The 26,308-nt window shown below is 41.5% G+C and overlaps 2 protein-coding genes across 11 annotated transcripts in view; one reads left to right on the top strand and one right to left on the bottom strand.

Moving 5' to 3' along the window:
* The window catches only part of PTPN21 (protein tyrosine phosphatase non-receptor type 21), a 69,876-nt gene extending 59,136 nt beyond the window's left edge, over positions 1-10,740 (top strand). For both annotated transcript variants that reach the window (XM_079767909.1, XM_079767910.1), the window contains exons 16-19: positions 1,150-1,278; positions 1,479-1,713; positions 2,602-2,762; positions 4,297-10,740. In XM_079767909.1, the coding sequence (XP_079624035.1) occupies positions 1,150-1,278; positions 1,479-1,713; positions 2,602-2,762; positions 4,297-4,425 (654 nt within the window). In that variant the 3' untranslated portion in view covers positions 4,426-10,740. The remainder of the gene's footprint in view (positions 1-1,149; positions 1,279-1,478; positions 1,714-2,601; positions 2,763-4,296) is intronic.
* Positions 10,741-13,563: 2,823 nt separating this feature from the next.
* Positions 13,564-26,308, bottom strand: part of SPATA7 (spermatogenesis associated 7) — a 29,820-nt gene continuing 17,075 nt past the window's right edge. For all 9 annotated transcript variants that reach the window (XM_079768919.1, XM_079768920.1, XM_079768921.1 and 6 more), the window contains 7 exons: positions 21,805-22,271; positions 20,649-20,715; positions 19,426-19,541; positions 18,868-18,924; positions 17,646-17,723; positions 15,960-16,017; positions 13,564-15,732 (listed from right to left, as the gene is read on the bottom strand). In XM_079768919.1, the coding sequence (XP_079625045.1) occupies positions 15,163-15,732; positions 15,960-16,017; positions 17,646-17,723; positions 18,868-18,924; positions 19,426-19,541; positions 20,649-20,715; positions 21,805-22,271 (1,413 nt within the window). In that variant the 3' untranslated portion in view covers positions 13,564-15,162. The remainder of the gene's footprint in view (positions 15,733-15,959; positions 16,018-17,645; positions 17,724-18,867; positions 18,925-19,425; positions 19,542-20,648; positions 20,716-21,804; positions 22,272-26,308) is intronic.

The following is a 26,308-nucleotide window of genomic DNA, read 5'->3' as shown; positions in this document are numbered from 1 at the left end:
CCTTGCCCACAGTGCCTGCCCCTGAGCGGGCGCTCGATGAGTGGGGACGGGTGGCCTTAGCGAGAATGTGGGCGGATCAGTGCTTGGCACGGATCAGGGTTTTACGCTGAGTGGTCACTGAGAATCAGTGCCGCTGAGATTTAACCCAGGTCTCCTGACTACAGATCCCGACCACAGTGATTATTATTTAGACCTTTCTCCGGGAGGGCATAGCTTAGTGTCATGATGGAGGGTGATTTGGCTCAGAAGGTCAGAGGCGAGTCTTCCTTAAGCAGGAAGAGTATTTTCCCCCAGAAATCGGACATTTAACTTGGGCTTTGGTTTAGTTGCGAATACTTTTCTCACTGTGTTTAGTTCTTCATGAGGGGAAATTGCGTTTGAAAGCTGGGGGACTGGGATGTCAATATTACTTTTACGAGAAGAGCCATAGCAGCAGCGGCAATAACAACTACTCGTTGAGCACCGTCACGTTCAAGGCACCATGTGTGTGCATGGACTCAGTGCTTTTTTTTTTTATAGTAAAAGTGGAAATTTATTGAAGAACAAGTACAGACTCCCACGTGAGGAGGGGGGAAGCGTCCCCTTCACTCAGTTCTGACAACAACCCTACGAGGGCAGGCAATACATATATACATATGCATGTACATATACAGATATTTTTAAATATATTTTTATTGATGTCAGAGAGGAAGGGAGAGGGAGAGAGAGATAGAAACATCAATGATGAAGAGAATGATCATTGATCAGCTGCCTCCTGCACGCCCCCTAACAGGGTATTGGGCCTGCAACCCAGGCATGTGCCCTGACCGGGAATTGAATCATGACCTCCTGGTTTATAGGTCGATGCCCAACCACTGAGCCACACCGGCCGGGTGGCAGGCAATATTTTTATTTTAACTTGAGAACTAAGATTCAGAGAGGTTAAGCAAATTGCCCCGGGTCGCATAGATATTATGTGAACTCATAGTAAGTTTATAAAGATGTCGATAGTGGAAATTGAACTAACAAGGAAAAAGAATAAGATGAAAGCCTTTCTTTATTCTGAATGATTTAGCTCCCTTTTTAGTATTACCACAAACAAATGTATATACATGCCTGTGTACATACGTGACACACACACATTCATTTTTTAACCTCTCCTCGTCTCAGGTCTCTGTCAGTGGAATCGAATGGGACTATATTGCCACGCAGGGCCCGCTGCAGAACACCTGCCAGGACTTCTGGCAGATGGTGTGGGAACAGGGAATTGCCATTATAGCGATGGTGACAGCGGAAGAGGTGAGTGCTCATTCCTCTCCATCGGTTTTCTCCGTCTCAGATGAGAAGTTACTGTCGAGCCTGTGGGGATCCTGACGCTCAGAGAGAGGGGCAGGTTGGGAGAGCGATTCTGCGTCTCGGCGTGCTGTCTGTGTGTAAAAGGGCCTGTATTGCTGGGCCTTGCGTGGTGTTTTGACTGTCCGTGCGTGCGTCTTTAACAGGAGGGCGGAAGGGAGAAGAGCTTTAGGTACTGGCCACGCCTTGGTTCCCGGCACAACACCGTCACCTACGGAAGGTTCAAGATCACCACCCGGTTCCGCACAGACTCGGGCTGCTACGCCACCACCGGCCTGAAGATGAAGCACCTGCTCACGGGGCAGGAGAGGACCGTCTGGCACCTGCAGTACACGGACTGGCCGGAGCACGGCTGCCCCGAGGACCTCAAGGGGTTTCTATGTAAGTGTCCCCGCTCCCAGCACAGCCCCTGCTGGGGCCCTTACATCAGCCACGGAGAGGAAGGCTTATGTTCCCGAAATATTTCCTTATGTTGTCTCGTATTAACTCTGGGCTTGTTTTATTTTTTTTATTTTTATTTTTTAAAAAAATATATTTTATTGATTTTTACAGAGAGGAAGGGAGAGGGATAGAGCTAGAAACACTGATGAGAGAGAAACATCAATCAGCCGCCTCCTGCAACACGCCCCACTGGGGACGTGCCAGCAACCAAGGTACATGCCATTGACCAGAATCGAACCTGGGACCCTTCAGTCCGCAGGCCGACGCTCTATCCACTGAGCCAAACCAGCTAGGGCTGGGCTTGTTTTAAAATAAAGATTTTAAGTGTTTAGGGGAGGCTTGGCAGAAGTTTATTATTATTTATTTATTTTGTTTATGTTTATTGATTTCAGAGAGGAAGGGAGAGGGGGAGAGAGATAGAAATATCAATGATGAGAGAGCATCAGTGATTGGCTGCCTCCTGCATGTCCCACACTGGGGCTCGAGCCCGCATGCTGGGCATATGCCCTGACTGGGAATTGAACCATGACCTCAACCATTGAGCCACGCCATCGGCTAAAAGAAGTTTTTTACGTATAACGTGGTGGTGAGTGAAATGCGGTGAATGAGTCTTGGGGAGTTTTTCCTCCCTTTGGTTTTGTGGGTGAGCAAACGGGAGGCCAGGCGGAGTCCGAGCTCACCAAGACCGCACTGTCAGTCAGTGGTTGGGCCCGCTAACTGGCGCCCTCTGCTTGTCCGGAGTCCTCCCCGTCAGCGGAGATGATCTGCAGACTGTTGAGTGACGTGCCTTAAACCCTGGTGTTTTTCTATCTCATTGATACTTCACAGCATACCTTGAGGAGATCCAGTCTGTCCGGCGCCACACAAACAGTACGAGTGAACCAAAAGGCCCCAACCCCCCGCTGCTGGTCCACTGCAGTGCGGGGGTGGGGAGGACCGGCGTCGTCATTTTGTCGGAGATCATGATCGCCTGCCTGGAGCACAACGAGGTGCTTATTTCCTTTTTCTTTTTGGCGTGGGGAGAGGTGGGCTCGGCGCAAGTCCGGGAAGAGGGACCTCGTTATCTAACAGCTCTTTTGGAACGAGGTTTCTTGGTGTGCGTTTTTCCCCACAAGCAGGAATTGTTTTTATTTGTCACAGATAAAAGTCTGAATTTTATTTTTATTGATTGATTTATTTAAAAAATATTTTTATTGATTTCAGAGAGAAAGGGAGAGGGAGAGAGAGATAGAAACATCAATGATGAGAGAGCCCTAGCTGGTTTGGCTCAGTGGATAGAGCATCAGTGGCCTGCGGACTGAAGGGTCCCGGGATCGATTCCGGTCAAGGGTACATGCCTGGGTTGCAGGCTTGATCCCCAGTAGGGGGCATGCAGGAGGCAGTCGATGATTCTCTCTCATCATTCTCTCTCTCCCTTTCCCTTCCTCTCTAAAATCAATGAAAAATATTTTTAAAAAATGATGAGAAAGAATCATCCATCAGCTGCCTCCGGGAATCAAACCGTGACCTCCTGGTTCATAGGTTGATGCTCAGCCACTGAGTCACGCTGGGCTGGGCACAAGTGGGATCCTTGGCCTGGGGGCGCACATGCATCAGCTCCTGCTCCTTGAGCACCTGTCTGGGCTCCAGTCGCTCTTCCAGAGCTGCGACCTTCCCCGCGCAGCTCCATGACTTCTCGCAGATCGGGCGTGGGCTTCTTGCATGTTGACTTTTCTAACACAGACATCGGGGAGCAGATTAGTAGATTGGCCAGCTTTTCTGTGTCTTTTCCAATGGAATCAGTTTATGGACCACTTCTTCCTGTCATCTGTCTGCACCTCTCGGGTCATGATTTCCATCACCTTCCGGATTTGGCGGATCTGTTGCTGCTGAGAGTAAGAGGTCGTCCGAATCCGATGGTTGCATTTTTTTAGTAAAAACAACACAGAATGGACGAAGCAGATAACAGTCAGTAGTCTTGACAAAATACGAGCTTCAGCCATGGTCTGCCATGGTTTGACAGGCAGCACGTTTTGTCTCCATGTAAGATCCATGCCATGGGAATTAGACAGGGTTTGCCCTGCACATGCTCAGTAATTAGCTTGGATGTTCTAAGTGCAGCTTCATGATTCTGTTGTCCGCTTCAACAGCACGACCCTTGAGGCCATCAGATGTGATTTTGGTTCCTTGAGTTCTTGTGACTAGTTTTTACCAGTATTTCCCATAGTGAACAAGGCTGGTGCTTTCATATCACACCCATCTTCCGTAGAAAAGGGATCAACCCCTTTCTCCTTGGCCCCCCTTGTTGCCGCCTTTCCTAGGGCATTTATTCTTGCCGACCGCCATGGTGTGCTTCTTAGAGAGCCGAACGGTCCTTGGGTTCTCTTGTTTATTTGTGTGTTATTTTGGTAGAAGATGCCCAGGTAGACGAGTTAGGAGGTTGACCATCTCCTAACCAGGTTTGTGCTAGGACTCCCAACTCTCCCGGCCCCCTTCTCTCTCTGGGGGAGTGCATTCCCCTCACCGCTGCATCTCTCCATCTAGGTGCTCGACATCCCACGGGTGCTGGACAAGCTGAGGCAGCAGAGAATGATGCTGGTGCAGACCCTGATCCAGTACACGTTCGTGTACAGAGTTCTCATCCAGTTCCTGAAAAGCTCCAGGCTCATATAAGCTCCCACAGCTGCTGAAGGGGACCCGCCCAGGTGAAGCGTTTACAGTCAGAACAGGGCCGGCCTGACTCACATTTACCCCTCGCCACTCGTCCACGCAGAAGGCTCCCTGGGAAGTCAGGGCGGTGTGGGTGCCGGCACCGAGGGAGCGTGAAGGCTGCGGGGGACCACCTGGGACGATGCCAGCGATGGAGGACTTGGTGCCCAGGAAGTGGCCCTGCCCCGGTCTGTCTGATTTGCAGCACTTGCACACATTTTTGGAGACTGTGTTTTCTAGACAATTCTATACTTTACTGAAGCTATGCTGGGCAACTCTGGCAATCATTAACGGGCATAGATTTCTATCTTAAACAAGTTTTTGCTAATGGAATTTTATTTCATGACTAAAATATTTTGGGTTTTTCTTGTTGAGAAACTGAACTTTTCCATGGAGATAATCCACAAATATGAGTGGTTCCTTTGTAACGTTGTATTTAAAACCATGTTATTATCTTTTGATATTTTTAAAAAAAAAAACCTTGGGTACTTAACAGTTTAGTTACCAAATCCAAACTACAAGAAGGATCTACAAGTGTTATTTTGAAATATGTAGAAAGCATTATTATATTCAGAAACATTTTTTATCCTAAAAATGCATATATTTTTTACCTTCTATATTTTCCAAATCAGAGTTTGACTCATTAAGGTACGGAAACGAATCAGTTGAGGGAAAGCTGTGAATGAAGGCACATCATTTTGAAATGGAAGAGAATAATCAGATTCACTTTTGTTTTTCCCAGTATTATTCATAAACCTAAATGAGTTTGATTTTGTTGGTTGAAAATGAAGTGAAATTGTGCAGGTCGGGCTTAAGCTCTTTTTCTTGGTTTCAAACAATAAACCTGGGTGAGAATACGTGTGCTGCTTTACTGATGAAACGCTAACACGAGCAGGGAGCAGGGGACGTTGTTCCGGAGGAGTTTTGGAAGAGGGCGGGAGTAAGAGTACGTAGGGTGCCTGGGACACGAGGACGTGTAGGGTCGGCGCAGGATGGCAAATGCAGGATGCCTTTGTTTTTACAAAAACGCAGTATTATCTCTCCTCCGACAGAGGTGCTGGGATGGAGAGGGGGGAGCCCAGGAGTGTGGGGCTGCCCCCCCAGAGATGGGTATCCCCAGGAAACTCCAGGCCTGTCGGTGTCAGAGATCACTTGGGCTCCCTTGGAGTTCTTCCACGGCAACCTCTATTCTTTTTTAACAAATACAATCAAGTTAATATTATCATGGAAAGGAGCCTTAAAGAAGCCTCCTTTTCTTTTGGTTGAAAGAAGCGTTAGTAATAGTTTTACCTCATCTCCCACGACCACAGCCCAAACTTGGGCTAGCAGAGGTCACTTGGTGTTCAAGGGGTGCTTGAGATTTAGCTTCCCTATCCCCTGACTTCACCCCTGAGGTCAATTTTAGCCTCTTAGTTACCCCTCCCCCACCGCAGTGGGCAGAACAAGGCTGACTAGGGGGCGGGGAGAGTGTCACCTTTGGCCCAGGCTAGGGCGGCCCGGTCACAGGGGGAGTTTAGGTTAGGACTCATTGGTACGTTTAGCCGAGAAGCCGTCCCGTTCTTCCTTCTGAGGCTGCTTCTCCAAAATACAGTTTCCACATTGTTCAATCTAGGGCTATTCCCCCAGATTTCAATATCCTAGGGGCGTTTCCAGTCCCTGTGTTAACTCCTAAAGCAGTTTAACTTACTGTTGTGACCGCCGAGGATGTATTATCAGCTGTGGGACAGGTTTCCTTCATACAGCATGGACCTGCCTAACTCCGAGTTACCCAGAAAGCAGCCATGTGAGAGGAAAATTCCGAAGATGTTAGTGAAAAGGAATATTGGAAGTGAGCACATTTGTCACGTAGGAACAAAATATTAATTTTAATCTGACATTGTTCTTGAGAGTCTTATTTAAAGAGCAGTAGACCTAAGTGTAAATATTCAGAACGAGCTCTGCAGAAGAATGGATGAAACCTTTTTTTATGGTGATATTTCCCATCTCCACACCATGTAAAGGACAGAAGCGTTTCTGATGATTTTTTTTCTTCCATGGTAGGTTTTTAAAAAATTCTTTTTTCTGTCAGGTTGAAACAATTTAATGTGTCCCACTGACAAGAACATAACGTAAGACAAAATCTGAAGAGTAATATATGGTATGTTTGTGTTCCTGTTGTCATAATTTGAGTATAAGGAAGTATGAGGGCCGAATTGCAGTTTGAATGTCACGCTTACGATGTTGCATGTTTGACATAGCTTCTAAGACCATGTAACCTTTTGTCCCTTTTGAATTTTTAAATTTTTCATTATAATTAGTGAATATGAAAGTATTTCTGAATAAAAATAAATCTAAATTATAGACTCTGATACAATGTGATTTTCAAGAGCGAACTCTAAAACATTGAGGTTTCATAGCTTACCCCGTCTGAATTGAGGGTGTTATTGTCTGCCAAAAGTAGGCATTGCTTCAGTAGCTTCATGTCTTTTAGTTTTTTGATATTGTTAATTTCAAATCAAAATTACCAAAGTGTACATTTCTACAAAAGTAGGTTACAAATGAGTGCTTCTCAGTGGTCCATTTTGGCATCTCTGGCATCACTTTTCCTGGTTAGAATATCACTTGGAATGTTCATTGCAGTCATTATCATTACTTTTTTCTGGAACATCTACTGTGAAGCATTCAGAAAGTCCTAGGAGTTAGCCTTTCAAACCCTTTGGCAGGATTAAAACAGAAGCTGTACCTGTGCTTCCGTAGAATCTTCCAGAAGGAGCAGGGTCTGGGCAGAAACACGAAGGACGGTGTCAGGTTGTAGGACAGAGTGACGATGGCATGGCCAAGCTTTCATCATTGGGAGAAAGGTCATTTCAAATGGGTTCATGTGTTAATGTTCGTAATTTTAAGAAAATTTAAATATATGTTATATATATTTAAATTTATACGTATTAAAATCTAAAGCTGGAGGTCAGCTGCAGTGTTATCGCAGATTTAATGGAGATTTGCACGAACAGATGGAAATAAGACTTAGTGTTTACTGTAAATCATTTTAAAAATCAGACTAGAAGGTGTTTTTCAAAAGGAACTCTGGCTATAAATTTAGGGGATTTGCTTCCATCAAGATTTCATGTGGAACAAGCTAAAATGATCTCTTCCCAGTTTAAAGTTTATTTTTTAAAAATCCAAATTGGAGGGGGCTCTTCTTTGAGCTGAGGAGCACATTTTGAAAATAGAAGAAATGGTACATTAGGAATTTGCCTGGGAAAATGTTCCTCAAAAAAACACGCGTTTTTCAAATTCCTAGAGATAAGCGTTCTATTTACCCTCGTGTCTACAATGGGAGAAAAATGAGGCAAGATCAGAAAGTCCGGTTGTTTAAAGTTGGTGTGTGTTTGGGGAGAGTGGATAGAGAGAGAATTTTAGAGAACTTGCGAAGAGGTCCTTGGATTGCTGAAGTGGCGTCATTTTCTGTACATCACCTCAGGCAGTTCCCAAATAAAGATTATGCTCTCGAAGTTCAGATGTATGTTGAATTACTGAGATGTAGTAATATTTCCCCGTATGAACAATACTCGAAGTGAGTGCTAACTTTCTTGGTTTGTCCTCCCTAAGCGAATTTTAACTACAGGGGCTCTGAATGGGAAGCAGTGGGACAGAATCCCGTGGCCACAATCGGTACTCCAAGAAAAATATATAGTTTCCCCTGCTGCTCCCTGGTGGTGAAAACAGAGAAAGGTTCTCTGTGTCTGCTTGGTAGTGGGACTGAGCCTCAGCAAGCAATCCAAGGCAGACTGATCAGTGTCTCACGAGGGACCTAAGATACTCATAAGTGAATATCCCATTGTTTGTTCAGAACCTTGAGTGGCGCATGAAGGGTAAGGAACAGAATGGGACATAAGATGAGGTGAGCAGGGACGCCACCAGGTGACTGGCTGTGAGGTGGGGCAGGGGTGAAAGTGGATGAATTGGCAAGACAGGCCCTACCTTTCCTGTTTCCTCACATAGTCTTTGGATTGCCACTAGCATGAAATTGGAAGTAGAGATGGACCAAGGAGGAAGCTTACGGTAACAGCACCCAGTTGAGGAAGCAGCAGTTCCAAGGCAGTATTCCCATGTAAAGGGCAAATCCAGGTCACGTGTATGTAAATTAGGGTCTGGCTGCACATCTTATTTCCAAAGATGTTTAAGTCACCTCAATATATTTGAGAAATTAAAATACTTAGTTTTAAAAAAACTAGAGTAAATCTAAATTGTCTCCAATATGTTGATAGGTTAGGAAAGAATAACCATATACATACTGACTTTAAATTATGTTTTCATATTATAAATAAGTACAAATAAATGATAAAAAAATAATAATTGTGTTTGAACTGACAGTAGAACAGTATGGGTGACATACGGTTCCAAGTTTTTGACAATTACTTATTAGGTAAATTTTCTGATCATTATCCTTTAATTTCTGTTAAATAACTTTGTGGCATGCCAGATAAAAGAACCATTTGAAATCTCTAAGACCCATTGGCTCTGAATCTGATGTAGTTGTACCCACCCTGGCTATAGCCATGCATGAAATCTGCAATAAATACGCAATTTTAACTGGACTGATAGGTGGTTTTAAACTGTGTAGAAAGACCAGAACTTTATTTCAGTGGTCACTATTGACATTTTAAGCGTCTATGTGTATTTTAAATTCACACTTTAAAAGCTTGGAGGAAAAAACAACAACACTACAGTACTCACCTTTATGAACAGGTCTATACTACCAGAGAAATTCAGAGGGTTGGATTACCGGGGTTAGTCCTAACATGAGTCTGCCAGTGTTCAATTTTTGGGGTAGGTTGTTGATGAAAGTAATACAGAGTTAATGATAACTGGCTTTCCATTTCTATTTGCTCATGTATCAGCTGAGAAAAAGTGAACAAATAAGTGGGGAATGTAAGCTCGGTCACTCATTTTTCCTAAGAGTGCAAACATTGCAGGTCAAACTGCTGTCATAAATGCTAAGAGACTGTCCAGACTTTTTATCCTAGAAGTTTATTAGAAAACACTTAAATGATTGGGCCATTGAATGAGACAGATCTTGGGTTACTTATTTTACAGTGATAGTTATTGAAATGTAGTAATATAATCATAGAGGTAAGTCTCCTGAAAGGATCTAATGGTTTTGTAGTTTTACTGGAGTAATACCAGTTCAGTAATGGTTCAGTCCAACAAAGAGCCTGAAAAAAAAAAAAAGTGAATGTTCTCCAGAGGAGAAAAACATACTTCCAGACCAGATTTAATAAACACAAGATGCAAAATAATACAAAACTCTTAAATCCACATGAGTTAAACAAAAAGGTGAAAGGAAAAAATAAGATAATTTGTAACAACTTTTAGACTGGTAGACTTCTAATGGGTGTGTTTGCATAGTTTGGTTTTATGGCACAATAGAGAAATTGAAGTAGTTATTGTATAGGTATGTTTCTTAATGTTTTTGAAAAATTTCTGTTATGTCAGTTAGACCCTCTCCATATTATATTTTTTTAGTTCTATATTGAAAGTAAGCAACTTAATTTCTTACAGAATTGAGCTATTATATAATTATCAGTATACTCAAATTCTAACACACTGAAAATGAGGGAAAATATTTGTTACTATATTAAGACTTTTAAGAAACTTGGATACACAGTCAAACCTTACTCAAAAGATTGATAGTTATTGGGCCACTGAAATAGATTTTTCCTTTTTACTGTATTCTCAAGTAATTTTTATATCAAAATATAAAACATTTAGATTTTTATCATGCACTAGAGGGAGATATTCTGAATATAATAGATGCTGTTTAGTTCAGATGAAGAATTACTCTGTAACAAACCAGAAATTTGTTGTATGTTTCTGAGTTGTTAGTAGCTGAAGCAATCCAACCCCAACCCACAGTAAATTTAGCAAAGCATAATTTTAAAATAAACATTTAGATACTAGCAAGTCTACTTAAATAAAAATTCAAACAGAGGTGAATATGACTTAATGGGCCTTTAAGAAACAAACCCAAAATTTGGAGAAAATTTATCTGAGTACATTTTCTTAGAATGTCGCCCTGTAATTCAAGCAATGCACTGAAAATTCTACCTTTTTAAAATGGTACTATAAATTGTTGTATTATTTTATAGTTCAAAAAGCAATTTTATGTGGTGTACTGTCTGGTGATCAATAATGTAAAAATTTATAATCTGAGCTTAATTCTTCTAAACTGTCATTGGTTTGTAAACGTGTGTACATTTATTTAATGGGCAAATGAGTTTAAACAACTAAATATATGTGAAAAATATATATAATAGTCTATTTTGCCATAAAATAAATATTGAAGCAATATATGATTTGTGTGAATATAATAGTGCAATTAGAGCTAATTTGCCTCTTTTTTTCATTCTAGATCTTATTGCAAAGAGGCATATAATTACTATTTCCCCATTGTTTTTTTTAAAAAAATAATGTGCTAATAATAGATGTTTAATTAGTTGCCAATCTGTCATCACACATCTCCACAGAAATTAATCACTTAAGAGTAGAATGCATTGTACCAAAATAGCCAGCTTCATGAAGGACTTTGTGGAACAATGAATATATTTGAAGAATAAATTATGCACTTCCATGCATCAACTTCCCAACAGGTCGCCTGAGCTCCTCACTACCATCCTTTAGGGGAACTTATTACTATCTGTAAAGTCCACTTTGTGTTTTGGTGGGGTTGTTTCTCACCCAGCAACAGCAGCTGGAAACTTGTTAGAAATGCAAATTTTTGAGGCCCATCCCTGATCTGGGAATTCTGAATCAGAAACTATGGGATGGGCCCCGCAATCTACCTGAACAAGTTTTCCAGGTGATTCTGGTACATTAACGTGTGAGAACCACTCCTTTAGTAATTAATAACAGTCGATGTTCACTATAGATCTTAAATTGGGGTTCATTACATAGCCAAGCTATAATTTGGGGGCACTAAAGTTTATTTAGGGAATTTTTATTAGGTTAATGATATTTACAGTTGCGGTAGGCTAGATAATGGGCCTCCAAAGATGCCCATGTCCCTGAGGTTGGGAGTGTTACCTTACATGGCAAAAGGGACTTTGCAGGTGTGATTAAGGTTCTTGAGGTAGGGAGATCGTCCTGGATTATCCAGGTGGTCCCACTGTCATCACAAGGATCTCTGTAAGGACCAGTGAGATGAGAAGAGATGTGATGATGGAAGCAGAGGTGAGAGAGAGCTGAAGATGCTACACAGCTGGCCTTGAAAATAGAGGGAGGGTCCACAGTGAGGGATGCAGGCAGCCCCTAGAAGCTGGACAAGGCACGGAAGATTCTCCCCTAGAGCCTCCAAGCAGCCCTGGCAACATCTTGATTTTGGGATTTCTGACTTCTAGAACGGTAAGGAAACAAACTTCTTTTTTCCCAAGCCTCTATGTTTGTGATAATGTTACAGCAGCAATAAAACTATATACTTCCTCTCAGGAAAATCTTGACGGTAAACTCTGCTGGTTTTAAGATCTTGGAAGAAGTAGGTGAATATGAAGTGTCAATCAATGTAGCAGATTGCTTTCCAGGACAATACTAGCACGAGGGGAAAGGTGGAGAGGTGTTTCTACTTCTAGATGCAAATTATTTCAAAAGACCCTAAGAACTAAATCTTTGCATCACCTAGTCCACACTCTTAAACCGAGGCCCAGGCAACCATACTTGGCAGGTAGTCATCTTGTCCCATAAAAGTTGGGTCTTTTTCTGATTGGCTTCACTGGAAAAAGTGACTTAAAAATAAGGCTTCTCAGGAAGATGCTAATTTATATTTTACATCATTTAAATGTGAGTGAATGAGGGGGTGTTGAAGGACTGGGTGAAAGAGGTAAAGAGACTGAGAAATACAGATTGGTAGTTACCATATAGTCACTTGGGTGTAAAGTACAGCATAGGGAATATAGTCAATAATATTGTAATAACCATATATGGGGCCAGGTGGGCACTGGAAATATCAGGGGGACACTTTGTAAAGTATATGATTGTCTAACCATTATGCTGCACACCTGAAACTAATACACAATATGGAATGCAAAGTGTAATTGAAAAATAAAGCACCTATTTAAAAAAAGAGCAGCAGAGGGGAAATGATATTCTGAGCAGACAGGAAATACAAAGGCTTGGAGAGAGGCCCTCTGCATGTTTAGGGGTCGAACAATTAGATGTGATAGACACTCAGGATGCCTGGGAGAGGGTGGCAAGAGGTACGCTGGGAAGGAAAACATGACGTAAATAAAAGCAAAGGCCCTGAACTTTATCTTTTTAGCAAGAGGAAACCCTAAAGGGTTTATTTTTAAAGACGGGTTTGGCATGGTCTGCTTTATAATAATAGCAGCAGCCTGTACTTAATTCTCATACAACTGATTTTTAATTGTTGCAGCCCTGTGATGAAGGCTCTGTAATTACCCCCCTTCAACCAATCGGGAAGCACCCAGCTTATTAAGGTCACAGCTCATAAGAGTCAAACAAACACAGGTGAACTGGCTTGCAAGGCTCACTCATCAGGCCTCTACAAATCAGAGTTGAGATGGGCTGTGGGTGAAGTAGAGGGAGAGATATAAATTAAGATGCTGCTTGAAGTCCGGCTGGCGTGGCTCAGTGGTTGAGTGTCGACCTACAAACCAGGAGGTCACAGTTGGATTCCCAGTCAGGGCACATGCCCACGTTGCAGGCTGGATCCCCAGTGTGGGGTGTGCAGGAGGCAGCCGATCAATGATTCTCCCACATCCTTGATGTTTCTCTCTCTTTCTCCCTCTCCCTTCCTTTCTGAAATCAATAATTTTTTTTTTTTTTTAAGATGCTGCTTGAAGAGTTTAAGCCAGTGTTTCTCAAACTTACCAATCACTTTCTACCTTTACACAGCTTTGCTATATCCAAGAACCACTTTAGGCCAACTCATCTTTTCTAAACTTATTTTTTTAAGAGGAAACTTGAGAACAACAACAACAAAAAATACCCTAACAGCTACAAAAGTCAGGAAGGGCCACGGTCCCACAGATAAAAAGCTGTGCCCAGAGTTAGAGGCCAAAGAAGGTGGACATGTCAAAGCAGGGCAGCAGAGTAGGTGTGGGGCTGGGCCCAAACAAAGGTGGGGAAGCAGGAAGATGGTTTCTGGGAATGTCTTACACAGGGTGGCAGCTCCAGCCACGGGAGGAACTGTGAGCCAGGGCAGTGAGTGGGAGTTAGTTACTGGCTAATGAGGTGAGGGGTTTGTCAAAGGATGAGGCTGGGGCTGTAGAAGGAGCCTGTGGTCTGAGAGAAGGATGAAGTCCAAGAAGTGAATAGAGGGGTGAAGAATGGTTGACAGGGACACTCAGGCTGGGAGCCAAGAATAGGGTTGGGGCTATTTTAGGAGGTTTAAGAGGATTGAAGATGGGGAGAGGGTTCCATAGAGGGCTAAGGGGAAGAATTCCAGACGTAAGACCTGGGGATCGGTGGGGACCGAGGAAGGGCTATAGCAGGGTGACTGGGGCACAGATGTTGGAGTAGAGGGTTGAGTGCACAGCCCCATCATATTGTAATTTGCAGTTTGTCCCTGAGCCTGAGTCCTGAACATAGTGGAGATGGTCAGCTTCCCGAGACGGACCCATCATCCATGTATCACCAGAATCGGCTCTAATATGTCCAGTGGTATGCACCACCTTTTGGGAAATGCTGGTGTGGGCAAAGGGTCATAAAAAGCCCGAGTTAAAGAATGGGATACTTGGAGGCCATTGCTAAGTTTCTAGAACATTTCGGTCATTATTCTGTTTCATCTTTTTATCTGCCAGTGCCTAGGCACTCAGTCAATTACATTATTGTAAGTGGTTGAAAGACATAACTAGAGAGGAGTCTCCTGAGACACAGCATTAAGGATCCCGTTCGTGAGCTACAATGATAAGGGGAGGGTATCTGACAGCAAACCTGCCCTCACAAGAAGGGATGATTTTCTAGGCAGTGACAGATTGCTCTAGCTCACTGGCAACTAGAAAGGACTTGAGGCTTTAGATATTACAGTTGCGAAAAATAAAAAATAAAAAAAGGAAGATACTGTAGGCCAGGCTTAATGTTTCAGGATCTGTGCTAGATCATAAACCATTTCCCATTGCCTATAAAACCTCTTATGTCTGGATAAGTTATGTTCTGAAAAACAACTTTAGGAATTGTGGCTGACAGATCCTAAGGTGACCCCAATGATTCCTACCTCCGCATCCACATCCTTCTATAGTAAGAGTAGGTGGGGGCTGTGGCTTGCTTCTTATGTCAGAGATGCTGGAAAGCCATGCTGTGAACTGCCTGTGGAGAGGGCCGAGCAGCAGGGAACGGTGGGCAGCTTCTGAGAGCTGAGGGCAGCCGATGGCCAACAGTCAGCAAGAAATCAAAGTTCTTCAGATCTGTTGCTACAAGGAAAGGAATTAGGCCAACAACCTGAAAAAAGTTTGGAATCAGGTTCTTCCCGGACGCACAGCTGGGGTGCAGCCTTGTGACACCCAGAGCGCAGGACCCAGCCAAGCTGTGTTCAGATTCTTGATCCACAGAAACTCGGGTAAAGAATACATGTGTTTTGTTTTAAGCCGCTAAATTTATGGTAATTTATTATACATCATAGAAAATACAAAAAATCTTAATATATAAAAGGAAAAAAAGAGGAAAAGGAATATTGAATCACTGGCCATTTGGGACATTTATTAACGAAGATCAAACATCCGCAGGGCTGTCCTCAATGCTCAGTGCCATGATTTGCAGAGTTGGCTCCTCCAGGTCCCGATCGCTGTCACCCGTGACCTTGCAAAGCTGGACTGACGGCGACAGGGCTGAGCGGGGACGGTACAGCTCACTTGGAGTCTCAGCCTTTTCAGTGTCACTGTCACCTTCAATGATTGTCACAGAGGTCTCTTGGTCTACTGAGCTGTCAGGAACATTTGGATTTTTTTCATCCCGACTTGAAGGTCTAAGATTTGTTTCCTCGTTCACCTGTTCAATTATAACCCCTTCTGAATTCTTGAATTTATAGACTGGTAGGAAAAAATCATTTGGTGAGAATATCTCATTCTCATCCTTTGGCTCAGACAGCAACATATCCAAAGCTTGTCGGTATTCCTGACGCTCCTGTTGAATTGTGACCTCTTGTTCATTTTGTGTTGAATTCTCAGCCTTTTCAAAATCAAGTAAATCCAACAAATCGAAGTCATCTTGCTTCACCAAGCTTTCCTTGGATATACAGCCTAAATTCACCTTTAGGATATGCAGCAGGTGGCGCATTTTCCTCTAGGATTAAGAAAAAGGCAAGAATAAGGACACTAATTAAGCTAGTTAAATTGAATTGCTTTTGTCTGCAGTGCTGCTAATTTCTGCAGGACCAATACTTCTCTTTCCACCCACCCCAAATGTATACAAAGTACAAGGGAAAAAAAAGCACTTGCTTTTAAGGCATTCTCTGAGGGTATAGAAACACTTTAAAATTCTTTCTATAATGGAGTTCTAAGGAAACAAACCTCTTCCAAATGGTGTTTATTTTGTCTTATATGTCGCTCAAACAGTCGTTCTAAAGAACTACAAAAGAGAAATAAGAATGTTAATATCTCAATCAGGAAATCAACTGAATGTAAAGCAGCAATGCAATAACTAAACTACTAATGATTGTACACATTTTTTAGATGGCTCTTTTTCTTTCCACAGAACCCTGTTCCGTCAGGTTCTCCACCATGAAAGCTAGTTCGGTTCCCTCCATGCATTTAAGTCAAGGTAATGGATGCCAATGATTCAGAAAGACTGCATGCTACTTACATTTCTGTGAATAAAGTATTTTAAATGAGGTCCAAAAATTCTTCCTCTCTCTCTTTCACCCCCCGCCCACTAAAAAGCTCTGTTTTTCTCTCACACACATACGCAAACACCATAAGCCTCCCTTCTCTTTCTCACATACACACTACCCCCATAAACCAAACTCTAAAGAAAATTCTTTTGTGAGGTATTTTAAAATGCTTTCTACAGTATACTTGAAAAAAATTCCACTGATGGTAATCCATATAATAACCTAAAAGTTTATCATTTACTAAGCACCACTAAGTGCTAGGAACATAATAATAATTACACGACTCATTTCCTTTGTTACCATTTGTTATTACAATGAAGTTATGAGCCAACTTTATAGTCAGTAGTTATAAATAATTTAATAATTTTTTAAAAAACCCAAGAAATCTATACTCTACATTTTACAATGGCGTTTATGTTTTGGAATATTATTTCCTCCTAGGCAATTTTCTGTGCATGTGGTGTACATAATGGGCTCTTATGCTACATAACAAAGTTTGTCTCAATGTCCCATGAATTTTACACAAGTAACCACTGTTTCCAGTGGTTCTCAACCTTTCTAATGCCGTGACCCTTTAATACAGTTCCTCATGTTGTGGTGACCCCAACCATAAAATTATTTTTGTTGCCACCTCATAACTGTAATTTTGCTACTGTTATGAATCGTAATGTAAATATCTGTGTTTTCCGACGGTCTTAGGCTCTACAAGCAGCGGTTCTCAACCCGTGGGTCGCCTAAGACAATTGGAAAACACAGATATTTACATTACGATTCATAACAGTAGCAAAATTACAGTTATGAAGTAGCAACGAAAGTAATTTTATGGTTGGGGGTCACCACAACATGAGGAACAGTATTAAAGGGTCGTTGCATTAAAATGGTTGAGAACCACTGGCTGATTCAGGACCACACAGTTTTATTCAACATGCAAGAACTAATCTGCAAATTTGCCATTTCATTTATAGTATGCAAACCTAGCTTTTAATTATTTCTCACTTTATTAGTAGCAGATGTAACCAAAATATTTGCTTTTGATTCTCATCATAATTTCAAGTAGCAAAATTGGATTATGGATCTTTGATAATAAATAGCAAAAATTTTATTTTATAGCCAAGAAACATAATGGTTTTTAAAGGAATAAAATCTCTATTTTTTTCTATAACTCCTCCAAACTGTGAGTCCACCTATAGCGTGAATTAAAACATTCTTTACAATTTGCTATCAGCTATAAGAATATGGTCCCCTAAGAAAGCAATATAATTTTTCATTTCCTAATAGGTGAAAATAACTTAAAAAACTAATACCAAATGAAGAGTATTTAAAGTACTCAACTACCATGTATTACTAAAAAAAGAAAAAATCTAACCTGTTTGAAAATAAACCAAGTTTCAAAATTTCATCTGTTACATCTTCAATGAAACTCAGATACAACAGTTCTTCTTCACTGTGAAGGCAAAGCAATATAAAGCATAAAAATTATTCATTACTCACTCTAAAAACTATAGGAAATATAAATACTTAATTAAAAATCTCTCTACTACTTATTAGAAATATACTTCTGGCTCATATTATTAAAGAGAAATATTATAAAACAAACATGTCAACTTTCTGAAATTATGCAAGGATAAATACTGGAGAAAATATTCCCTGATAAGAGTAAAATTTCATAGATGTCTGAGACATACATCCAGCAATAAACAACAAGCAGGGAGCACTAGCTGGTTTGGCTCAGTGGTTAAGAGTGTTGGCCCCAGGACTGAAGAGTTTGTGGGTTCGATTACAGTCAAGGGCATGTACTTCGGTTGCAGGTCGGGGGCGTGTGGGAGGCAATCAATCGATGTCTCTCTCTCACATCGATGTTTCTGTCTCCTCACCTCCCTTCCACTCTCTAAAAATCAATGGAAAAAATATCCTCAAGGTGAGGATTACCAAAAAACAAAACAAAAAGAGAGAGAGAGAGAGAAGAGAAGAGAGAAGAGAGAAGAGAGAAGAGAGTAGAGAGAAGAGAGAATAGAAGCAGGGATTAAACAGAACAAGACAGAGGCCAACCAAGGGTCAAGGGTGAGGGCAACCAAATGTCACCCTTGGGGGCACGTGTTCTGATGGGGTTTTCCATGTCCTTGGGCTGCAGACCCGTCCAGCAGCAGAGGCTGAGCTCTGCAGGCACTGGCAGGAAGAGAAGGAGCACAGTCATCCCGAGACGCAGGGACTTCATCTCCTGCTCCTCGGAGAGCATTGTGTTTTGAGGCTGGAAACCTCCAGGAAAGTTGACCTGAGCTCCTAAAGTCTGAATTTTTCAAAAACTATTATTTTTACTTACAAAAATATATAAGAATTATGGTTACTAATTATAAAAAACAGGTACTATTAACTTAGGGACAAATTTCCACTAGAAATAAAGATGAAGTAATTGATAATTATTTCAGAAAATTTTGGTCATTTTCTTAAAGAGACGTGTTAGACAGTTGAACCCCAAAGCTTTCTGTGAGACAAATTAGTGTTCAATCCTAACTTACTGAATAATAGTTTGTATGATTCTTAATTCTTGATTTCCACTAAGCAAAATGAAAAGATGAGAAAGATCTTACTCAGAGTAGATTTTTCTCCTTGAAGGAGGCGGCTGCACGGAATACTGACATAATGCCCTGAAAAGAGAAAATTAAAATATTTGAACAATGGTTGGCGCCTTGGCCGGGTGGTTCACTTGGTCAGAGCGTCATCCTGTACACCAAAAGGTTTCGGGTTTGATTCTCGGTCAGGGCACATACCTAGGTTGTGGGTTGGGTCCCTGGTCAGGGCTCATATAGGAGGCAACCAACCAATGTTTTGTTTTGTTTTTTCTCTCTCTTTCTCTCTCTAAAAATCAATAAAAAACATGTCCTTGGGTGAGGATTAAAAAAACGTTGGTGGGCATATAGTAAGTGTTCAATAATACCATATATTAGTAATAATAGTTGCATATCCATGATCTAATCCAATCTTCAGAAAAACCCTGTCAGGTATATTCGGTAGGTATTATTTTTCTCACTAGTGAGTTCACCAGGGGGCAGAAAGGCCAAGTAAATATCCAAGACAGATTTTTTTTTTAACCCATTCCTCTAATTACAGGGGGAGACAATTGGACCGATTTCCCCTGAAGCTGTTACCTGGCTGGGGAGCACTGCAGAGCGCCATCCTTAACCTCGTCCCACAGTAAGCCCTTCTCTTGGGAAGGTGAAGGAGTTATGTTTTCTTTGGTTCCATAGGTCATACAACCAGATGCCTGGGGATGCAATGACAAGAATATATCCTTATTTCGCTTGAAAAATACAATGTAAAAGCAGAAATAAAGCAAATAGCACATTTCAAAAACAGCTGAGGTAAGAGAGTAGAGATATCCAGTAGAAGAGCAACAGATATATTATGACAAAGGATATTTTAGAATACATTTTCCATTCAATCAGGACATTTTCCTTAAATTTATTTCAAGTAAGATAAAACAGCCCAGCTGGTGTGGCTCAGTGGTTGAGCATCGACCTATGAACCAGGATGTGACAGTTTGATTCCTGGTTAGGTCACATGCCCGGGTTGAGGGCTCAATCCCCAGTGTGGGTTGTGCAGGAGGCAGGCGATGGATGATTCTTTCTCATCACTGATGTTTATATCTCTCTCTCCCTCTCCCTTCCTCTCTGAAATCAATAAGAAACACACACACACACACACACACACACACACACACACACACATATGTATATATATATATATAAAAAATAAAGTAAGATAAAACAACTTATTTCTTATATTTTAATGAGGGACATTTTAAATGATGTTAAGAAATCACCACAAATAAACATATGGAGAAAATGATACAAATATGAAGGTTTGGTAAACTTGAGAAAAAATACCTTACTTAGAAATTCAAGAAACCAATGCCAACTTATCAAACACATAGAAGAAGTAGTGGCCATGGCTGTATGAACAATAATATTAACAAACTACTGGCAGCTCACTTTTATAGAATCCTTGCTTTGGGCACGTACTCTGCCAGCCATTTACTTGCATTTTAAAATTTCATCTTTACAATGCAAATTTATGTACAGTACTTTCCATCTTTGAAAACCACATTTAAGGCATTTTATTCATCCACTCTTCTATCCAGCCAGCCAGCCAACCATCTAGAAGATATGCTAATAACACAATTTCCCAAATTGGCAGGTTCCATCTGACCATTCCCAGAGAATAAAGAGGCAAACCTTCTGCACACTGGCTAGATCGTGTGCAAGAAGTACCACCAAGAGATCACTCTTCACAGTCCAAATAGCTACACATGGTCTGTTAGGTTAGAGAGCTGTAACTCCAATGTGAAGCACTGGGGTCTCATTTCTGTTACCTGCTTTATGGTCACTTCTGACTCTGTGAAGTCCTTAGTCTCAACTGTCTCAAAATCAGACTCAAAGCTGTAATATTTAAAAAATACAAGGTTAAGCTTTCAAAATACAAAGACCGTGAGATGAGTTTTATAGTCTAGAAAAAATAAACTCAAACATAGGAGAGGAAATCCATCTGTTCTTATAAGATGTATTATTTCTTGTTATTTAATCAGGAAATAGATGTGGTTTGGATTACTTGTACTTCTTTTCCTTTTTCTGAATAGCAGCAACATTTCAGTTGGCCAGAGTAGGACTAGGGAAATGAGAACTTTTATGTTCAAAAGCTGTCATAAATATAATCATACTTTCCTCATTTCTTCCTCACTTGACAAATTCTGTCATATATTCAATTCCTTAATTATTTGATGAAATGGATGCAGACACATCTGATATTACTGTACTTCTTGTATTTTACCCAGAGGAAAGAATATTAGTCATAAATTGCTTTTTACTTTCTAAAATAACTAAAACCTAGTACCTGATATTTGTTTATATAACCTAGGATAAACAATAAAAAATCAGCTTACACTTAATACTTTTGTTTGTTTCTCCAAGCAGTTGGCAAACTTTCACTGAATATTCATCATGTGCCAGGCACTATTGTATATGAAGACATTATTGAGGCAAAGTATACTGAACTTCCAGAAATGATCCCAATTGTCTAACTTACACCTGGGGCGTTGTTGCTACACAGACTGGGGCTGAATATTTGCAGGAAAGCGAGCACAGGAGTAGTTGTTTCTCCCCCTTCTTTGACCCACTGTTTTGTCATTTTTATCATAAAACAACAGACATATTTGCACAAATGCTGTTTGATGACATATTTTAAGAACTCTCTGAAAGTATAACATTTTAAAACACAAAAGTTCTAGTATCATGTCAAAAACAAAAAAATTGAAATATGTAAAATTCATGTATATAAAGTTTGACAAATGTAACAGCTACTGGTTTTTCAACAATTACTCTGATAGCTCTAAGTGATACATGTAAAAGGAAAAGTCACAGTAATGACATTCCATTCAGAAGGCACATAAACTACATGATATAAAAGAAGGAATATTATTTAGTTTCCACAACATCCCAAAGTTTTTACTATTGGCTGCTGATGTGCCATACCTGCTTAATTCAGTCTGGGTTTCAGCTTCTACCCGCTGATCTGTAAAATCCTTTTTTCTTTTGGCAGGTGTATAATACCGATACTGTGACAGGAAAGATTTTGCTTCTGTTTTCAAAGTTCGTGGAGTGAATGGCAAATGTCCATTAGAAAAGAGTTTAGAATGTTTATCCAAAAGGTCCCCACTGGATGTTTTTTTAACGACTAACTGAGACCTGTGGGAATTTGTGCTCTTGGGCCTTCGGCTGTAGGAGGTTGCAGAGTGTGTTTTCCTGGGCCTGGAGGTGGTGCAATCTATGCTGGACAGGAAGGAAGCGAAGTTCTTCTCAGTACCATCCGTGATGCTGTCACTGGATTTGGGTAGACTGAGGTGCAGTCTCTCTGAAGAAGTCCCTGGTGACCTTGCAAAGGACGAATATTCATTCACTTCAACTAACATGTTGTCTTCATTTCGTGGTTCTTCTGCAGGCTAAGAACATTGGGTTTGGTAGTTATTAATTACACTAGAGGCCAGATGCACAAAATTCATGCAAGGGGTTCAGCCCTCGCAGCTGCGGCAGCTTGCCTTGGCCCTCGCAGCCCCAGTTTCGTCTGGAAGGTCGTTTAGCTGTCTGGTCTAATTAGCATATTATGCTTTTATTATTATAGATTTGCAAATTCATAAACATCATAAATGGCTGCCTCAGGGGCTTATAAAATTAACTTATATGTCCCTAAAGATGTTAGCATTGTATATGAAGTTCTATTCTTTTTTTAATGATTAACATATGAAAATATAATTCTACATATGTTAATAGCAATCATTTTTCTTTCTGAAGCTAAAAAATGATTAATAACATATGCCCATATTTTCGATCTTGACTTGTGTACTGAGATCTCAGTTTTATCTGTAAGTTCCCAAATCAGTTGTGAGCCCCAACCCCCTTGTCAACCAGCTGTTGACACCCTTCCCTTCCCTCTGGTCACTCAGGCAATTTCCAGTGCCAGCAGTTGCTCTGCAACTTTAAGGCTTTGAAGAATGAAAAACTTTTCCTCACAATGTATGGAGCCCTGATTTAAGTGACTGATATTTTAAATATCATTAAGAACTACTTATTCCATCTGGCTGGTGTGGCTCAGTGGTTGAGCGTCGACCTATGAACTAGGAGGTCACAGTTTGATTTCCTGTCAGGGCATATGCCTGGGTTGCAAGCTCTATCCCCAGTGTGGGGCATGCAGGAGGCAACTGATCAATTAGTCTCTCTCATTATTGATGTTTCTATTTCTCTCTCCCACTCCCTTCCTCTCTTGAAATCAATAAAAATATATTTTAAAAAAGAACTACTTATTCCATAAAAAGTTCACATGTTTTCTCAACTTCTCCTCATGAGTGGGAAAAGCTTTGAAAGGGAAGGTATTGCCCTACTCAGTTTGGCTTGATGGATAGAGCATCAGCCTGCGGACTGAAGGGTCCCAGGTTCGATTCTGGTCAAGGGCACATGCCCGGGTTGCGGGCTCGATCCCCAGTGGGGGTCGTGCAAGAGGCAGCTAACCAATGATTCTCTCTCATCATTGATGTTTCTACCTATCTCTCCCTCTTCCTTCCTCTCTGAAATCAATAAAAATATATATAAAGAAAAAAGGGAAGGTATTTTTGACTGCTCCATTTTATTTTTGGTTTATCCTTGGAAGAACCATTTCTATGGGATATCTATAAAGTCTAAAAACACATAATATTTATTCTTTTACAGACTAGATGCCGCTAAAGCTCTGTCTATGATTCTAGACGTCATGGACACCTGTGTATCCTTTACAGAACCTAAGTTAGGGATGGGGCTGAAATAAAAATGGTTAGGATTTAGCCAGCTATGTGTGTCCTAAAAGCTCTTGGGGTGAAAAACAAGAGGAGTATGGGAAAAGCCAGTGCTTCCTGTGTGCAAAGTACTGTTCTTACCAGTGAGTAGAATAAGAGAGGAATACTAAGAACTTCTATCACTGCTGCTAATAAGTATAGAGTGTTTACTATGTGTAAGGTACTGTTCTAACTGATTTACATGTACAACTCAATCGTCAAAACAACTTCTGAGTCGTGATACAGTTATTAACTCTATTTTATAGGTGAAGAAACTCAGGCAAGGGTCTCATAGATCTGAACCCAGGCTAGGCCTGTGTGCTTCACCATTATATCATATTATCTATTTTAAAGACTCATTTACCCAGCCGGTGTGGCTGTTCATTGAGCATTGGTCCATGCACTAAGAGGTCTGTGGTTTGATTCCCGGTTGGGGCACGTACTCGGGCTGCAGGCTCAGTCCCTAGTAGGGGTGTGCAGGAGGCAGCCAATTGATACTCTGCTCTCATATTGATGTCTCTCTCTCTGTCTCTAAAAATCACTAAAAATATTTTTAAAAAATACCCATATGGAAGCATTAATAAAATATTTTATGGAGGCAAATGTATAGGGTTACAGTGGCTAATAGAAAAATGAATAGAAAATATCTTACATTTACAGATTAAATTATATATTTTATTTTCAACAAAACCCATTCTTATCTCAAAATACAATTAAAAAAAAAATCCTCACCCGAGAATTCTCCCTCCCACCCCCATTGATTTTTAGAGAGAGTAGAAAGGAGGGAGGAGGAGAAAGAGAGAAACATAGATGTGAGAGAGACACATCAATTGGTTGCCTCCTACATGTGTCCTGAACGGGGCCAGAGATCAAGCCTGAAACCGAGATACATGCTCTTGACTGTAATTGAACCCGTGACCATTCGGTCTGTGGGCCAATGCCCTAACCACTGAGAAAAACTGGCCAGGGCTCAAAATACAATTATTAATTTACTAGAGGCTGGTGCATGGAATTCGCTTACGGGAGGGGGGGTCCCTCAGCCCGGCCTGCACCCTCTTCACAGGGATCGGGCCTAAACCGGCAGTCGGACATCCCTCTCTCAATCTGGGACTGCTAGTTCCTAATCACTCGCCTGTCCGCCTGCCTGATTGCCCCTAACCTCTCTGCCTGCCTGCATGATCGCCCCTAACTGCCTCTGCCTGCCTGCCTGATGGCCCCTAACCCCTCTGCCTGCCTGCCTGATTGCCCCTAACTGCCTCTGCCTGCCTGTCTGATTACCCCTACCTTGCCCCCCCTCCCGGCCTGATCGCCCCTAACTGTCTTTGCCTCAGCCCCAAGCCTAAGCTGCAGTCTGGCCTCCCTCTGCGGGCAGTGACCTGGCAGACCAGGGGAAGGCGCTGCTGCTGGAAACAAATCAGTTTCACTAAAAGAGAGATGTTGACAGGAAGCCAGGAAGGCTGGTCAACAACCTTAATTGCTCTAACCACTCACCCTTTAGTTGTTTACATTGTTAGCTGAGGCAGCCTCCACCTTTGTTTGTCCCATGTAAGTTTCTGTTATTTCCTGCCTAAGGGCTACATGTAAGTTTCTGTTATTTCCTGCCTAATGGCTACATGTAAGTTTCTGTTATTTTGCCTAAGATGTTTTCCCCAAAACCTCAATAAAAGGGATGGCAGGGCCAGAGCAGTCAGTAGTTCTCCCACTAGAGGTGGACTACCACCTGGCCCCCCATTTCGCCAAATTGAATTTCTTCAAGTCTCCTTTCATTTGTGTGCGGCCCTTCTCCAGAACTCGAACTCTGAACTGGAACCCTGAACCATGCGGGATGTGAAAGGGATTCCGACACACTGCCCCCATTACCCCGCTGCTGCTGCCACTGCCAGCCTGAGCCTGGGCCATTCGCAGCCATGTCTTGGCCCTTACAGCCACTGTGGCTTTGTCTGGAAGGATGTTGGAAGGTCATCTAATTAGCATATTACTCTCTTATTCGTGTAATGAAAATGCTGGATAATGGAAAAATATTTTAAATTGTCAGTTAAAAAGTCCAATCACTAAAAATGAAAATGCACATGTGAATTAAATATTGATGAACAGATTCCCAGATGGCAAATTATAGCACAGAGTCTGGCAGATTTATTCTGAAGGAAGCAACTCTATTCCTGGCCCTTTTATCTGTGCAACAGCCCTGGGGGCTCTTAAGCATTATAGCTTCCCTGGTGACTCCCAAATTTATTTTCAGTCTGAGAGAAATGCGTATATCAACTCTCTGACTATATGAGAAGTCCCAAAGGCACCTCAAATGAAGCATGTCCAAACCAGCAAACTCAAACCCTACGTTATCCCCTTCTCCAAAGAAAACATTGCACTCTGTCCTGTTATCATTCCTTCACCATCTTCCCAGCTGCCCACACCAGAAGCCTGGAACCTCCTTAATTTTGGCCTCTTGCTCTTCATATCATTGAATCAGGCACCAAGTCCTGGGGAATTCTCCTTTGTAAGTATTTCCTAAATATTTTCCTTGTGTTCCCTTCTGCTGTCTTAGATCAGGTCTTAATCATTTCTTCCCCAGATTATTGCAACTGTCTCATAACTAGTCTGTCTTTCCCTCCTGCCAGTGTAGTTTTTGTAAAGTACGATGACATAACATCCCAACTAAAAACTGGTCTATGGTTCCC

Source organism: Cnephaeus nilssonii, assembly GCF_951640355.1.
Source record: "Cnephaeus nilssonii genome assembly, chromosome: 4".
Lineage (NCBI taxonomy): Eukaryota > Metazoa > Chordata > Mammalia > Chiroptera > Vespertilionidae > Cnephaeus > Cnephaeus nilssonii.
The sequence above is the reverse complement of the archived record's forward strand: the minus strand, read 5'-3'. Positions and strand labels throughout refer to the sequence as shown.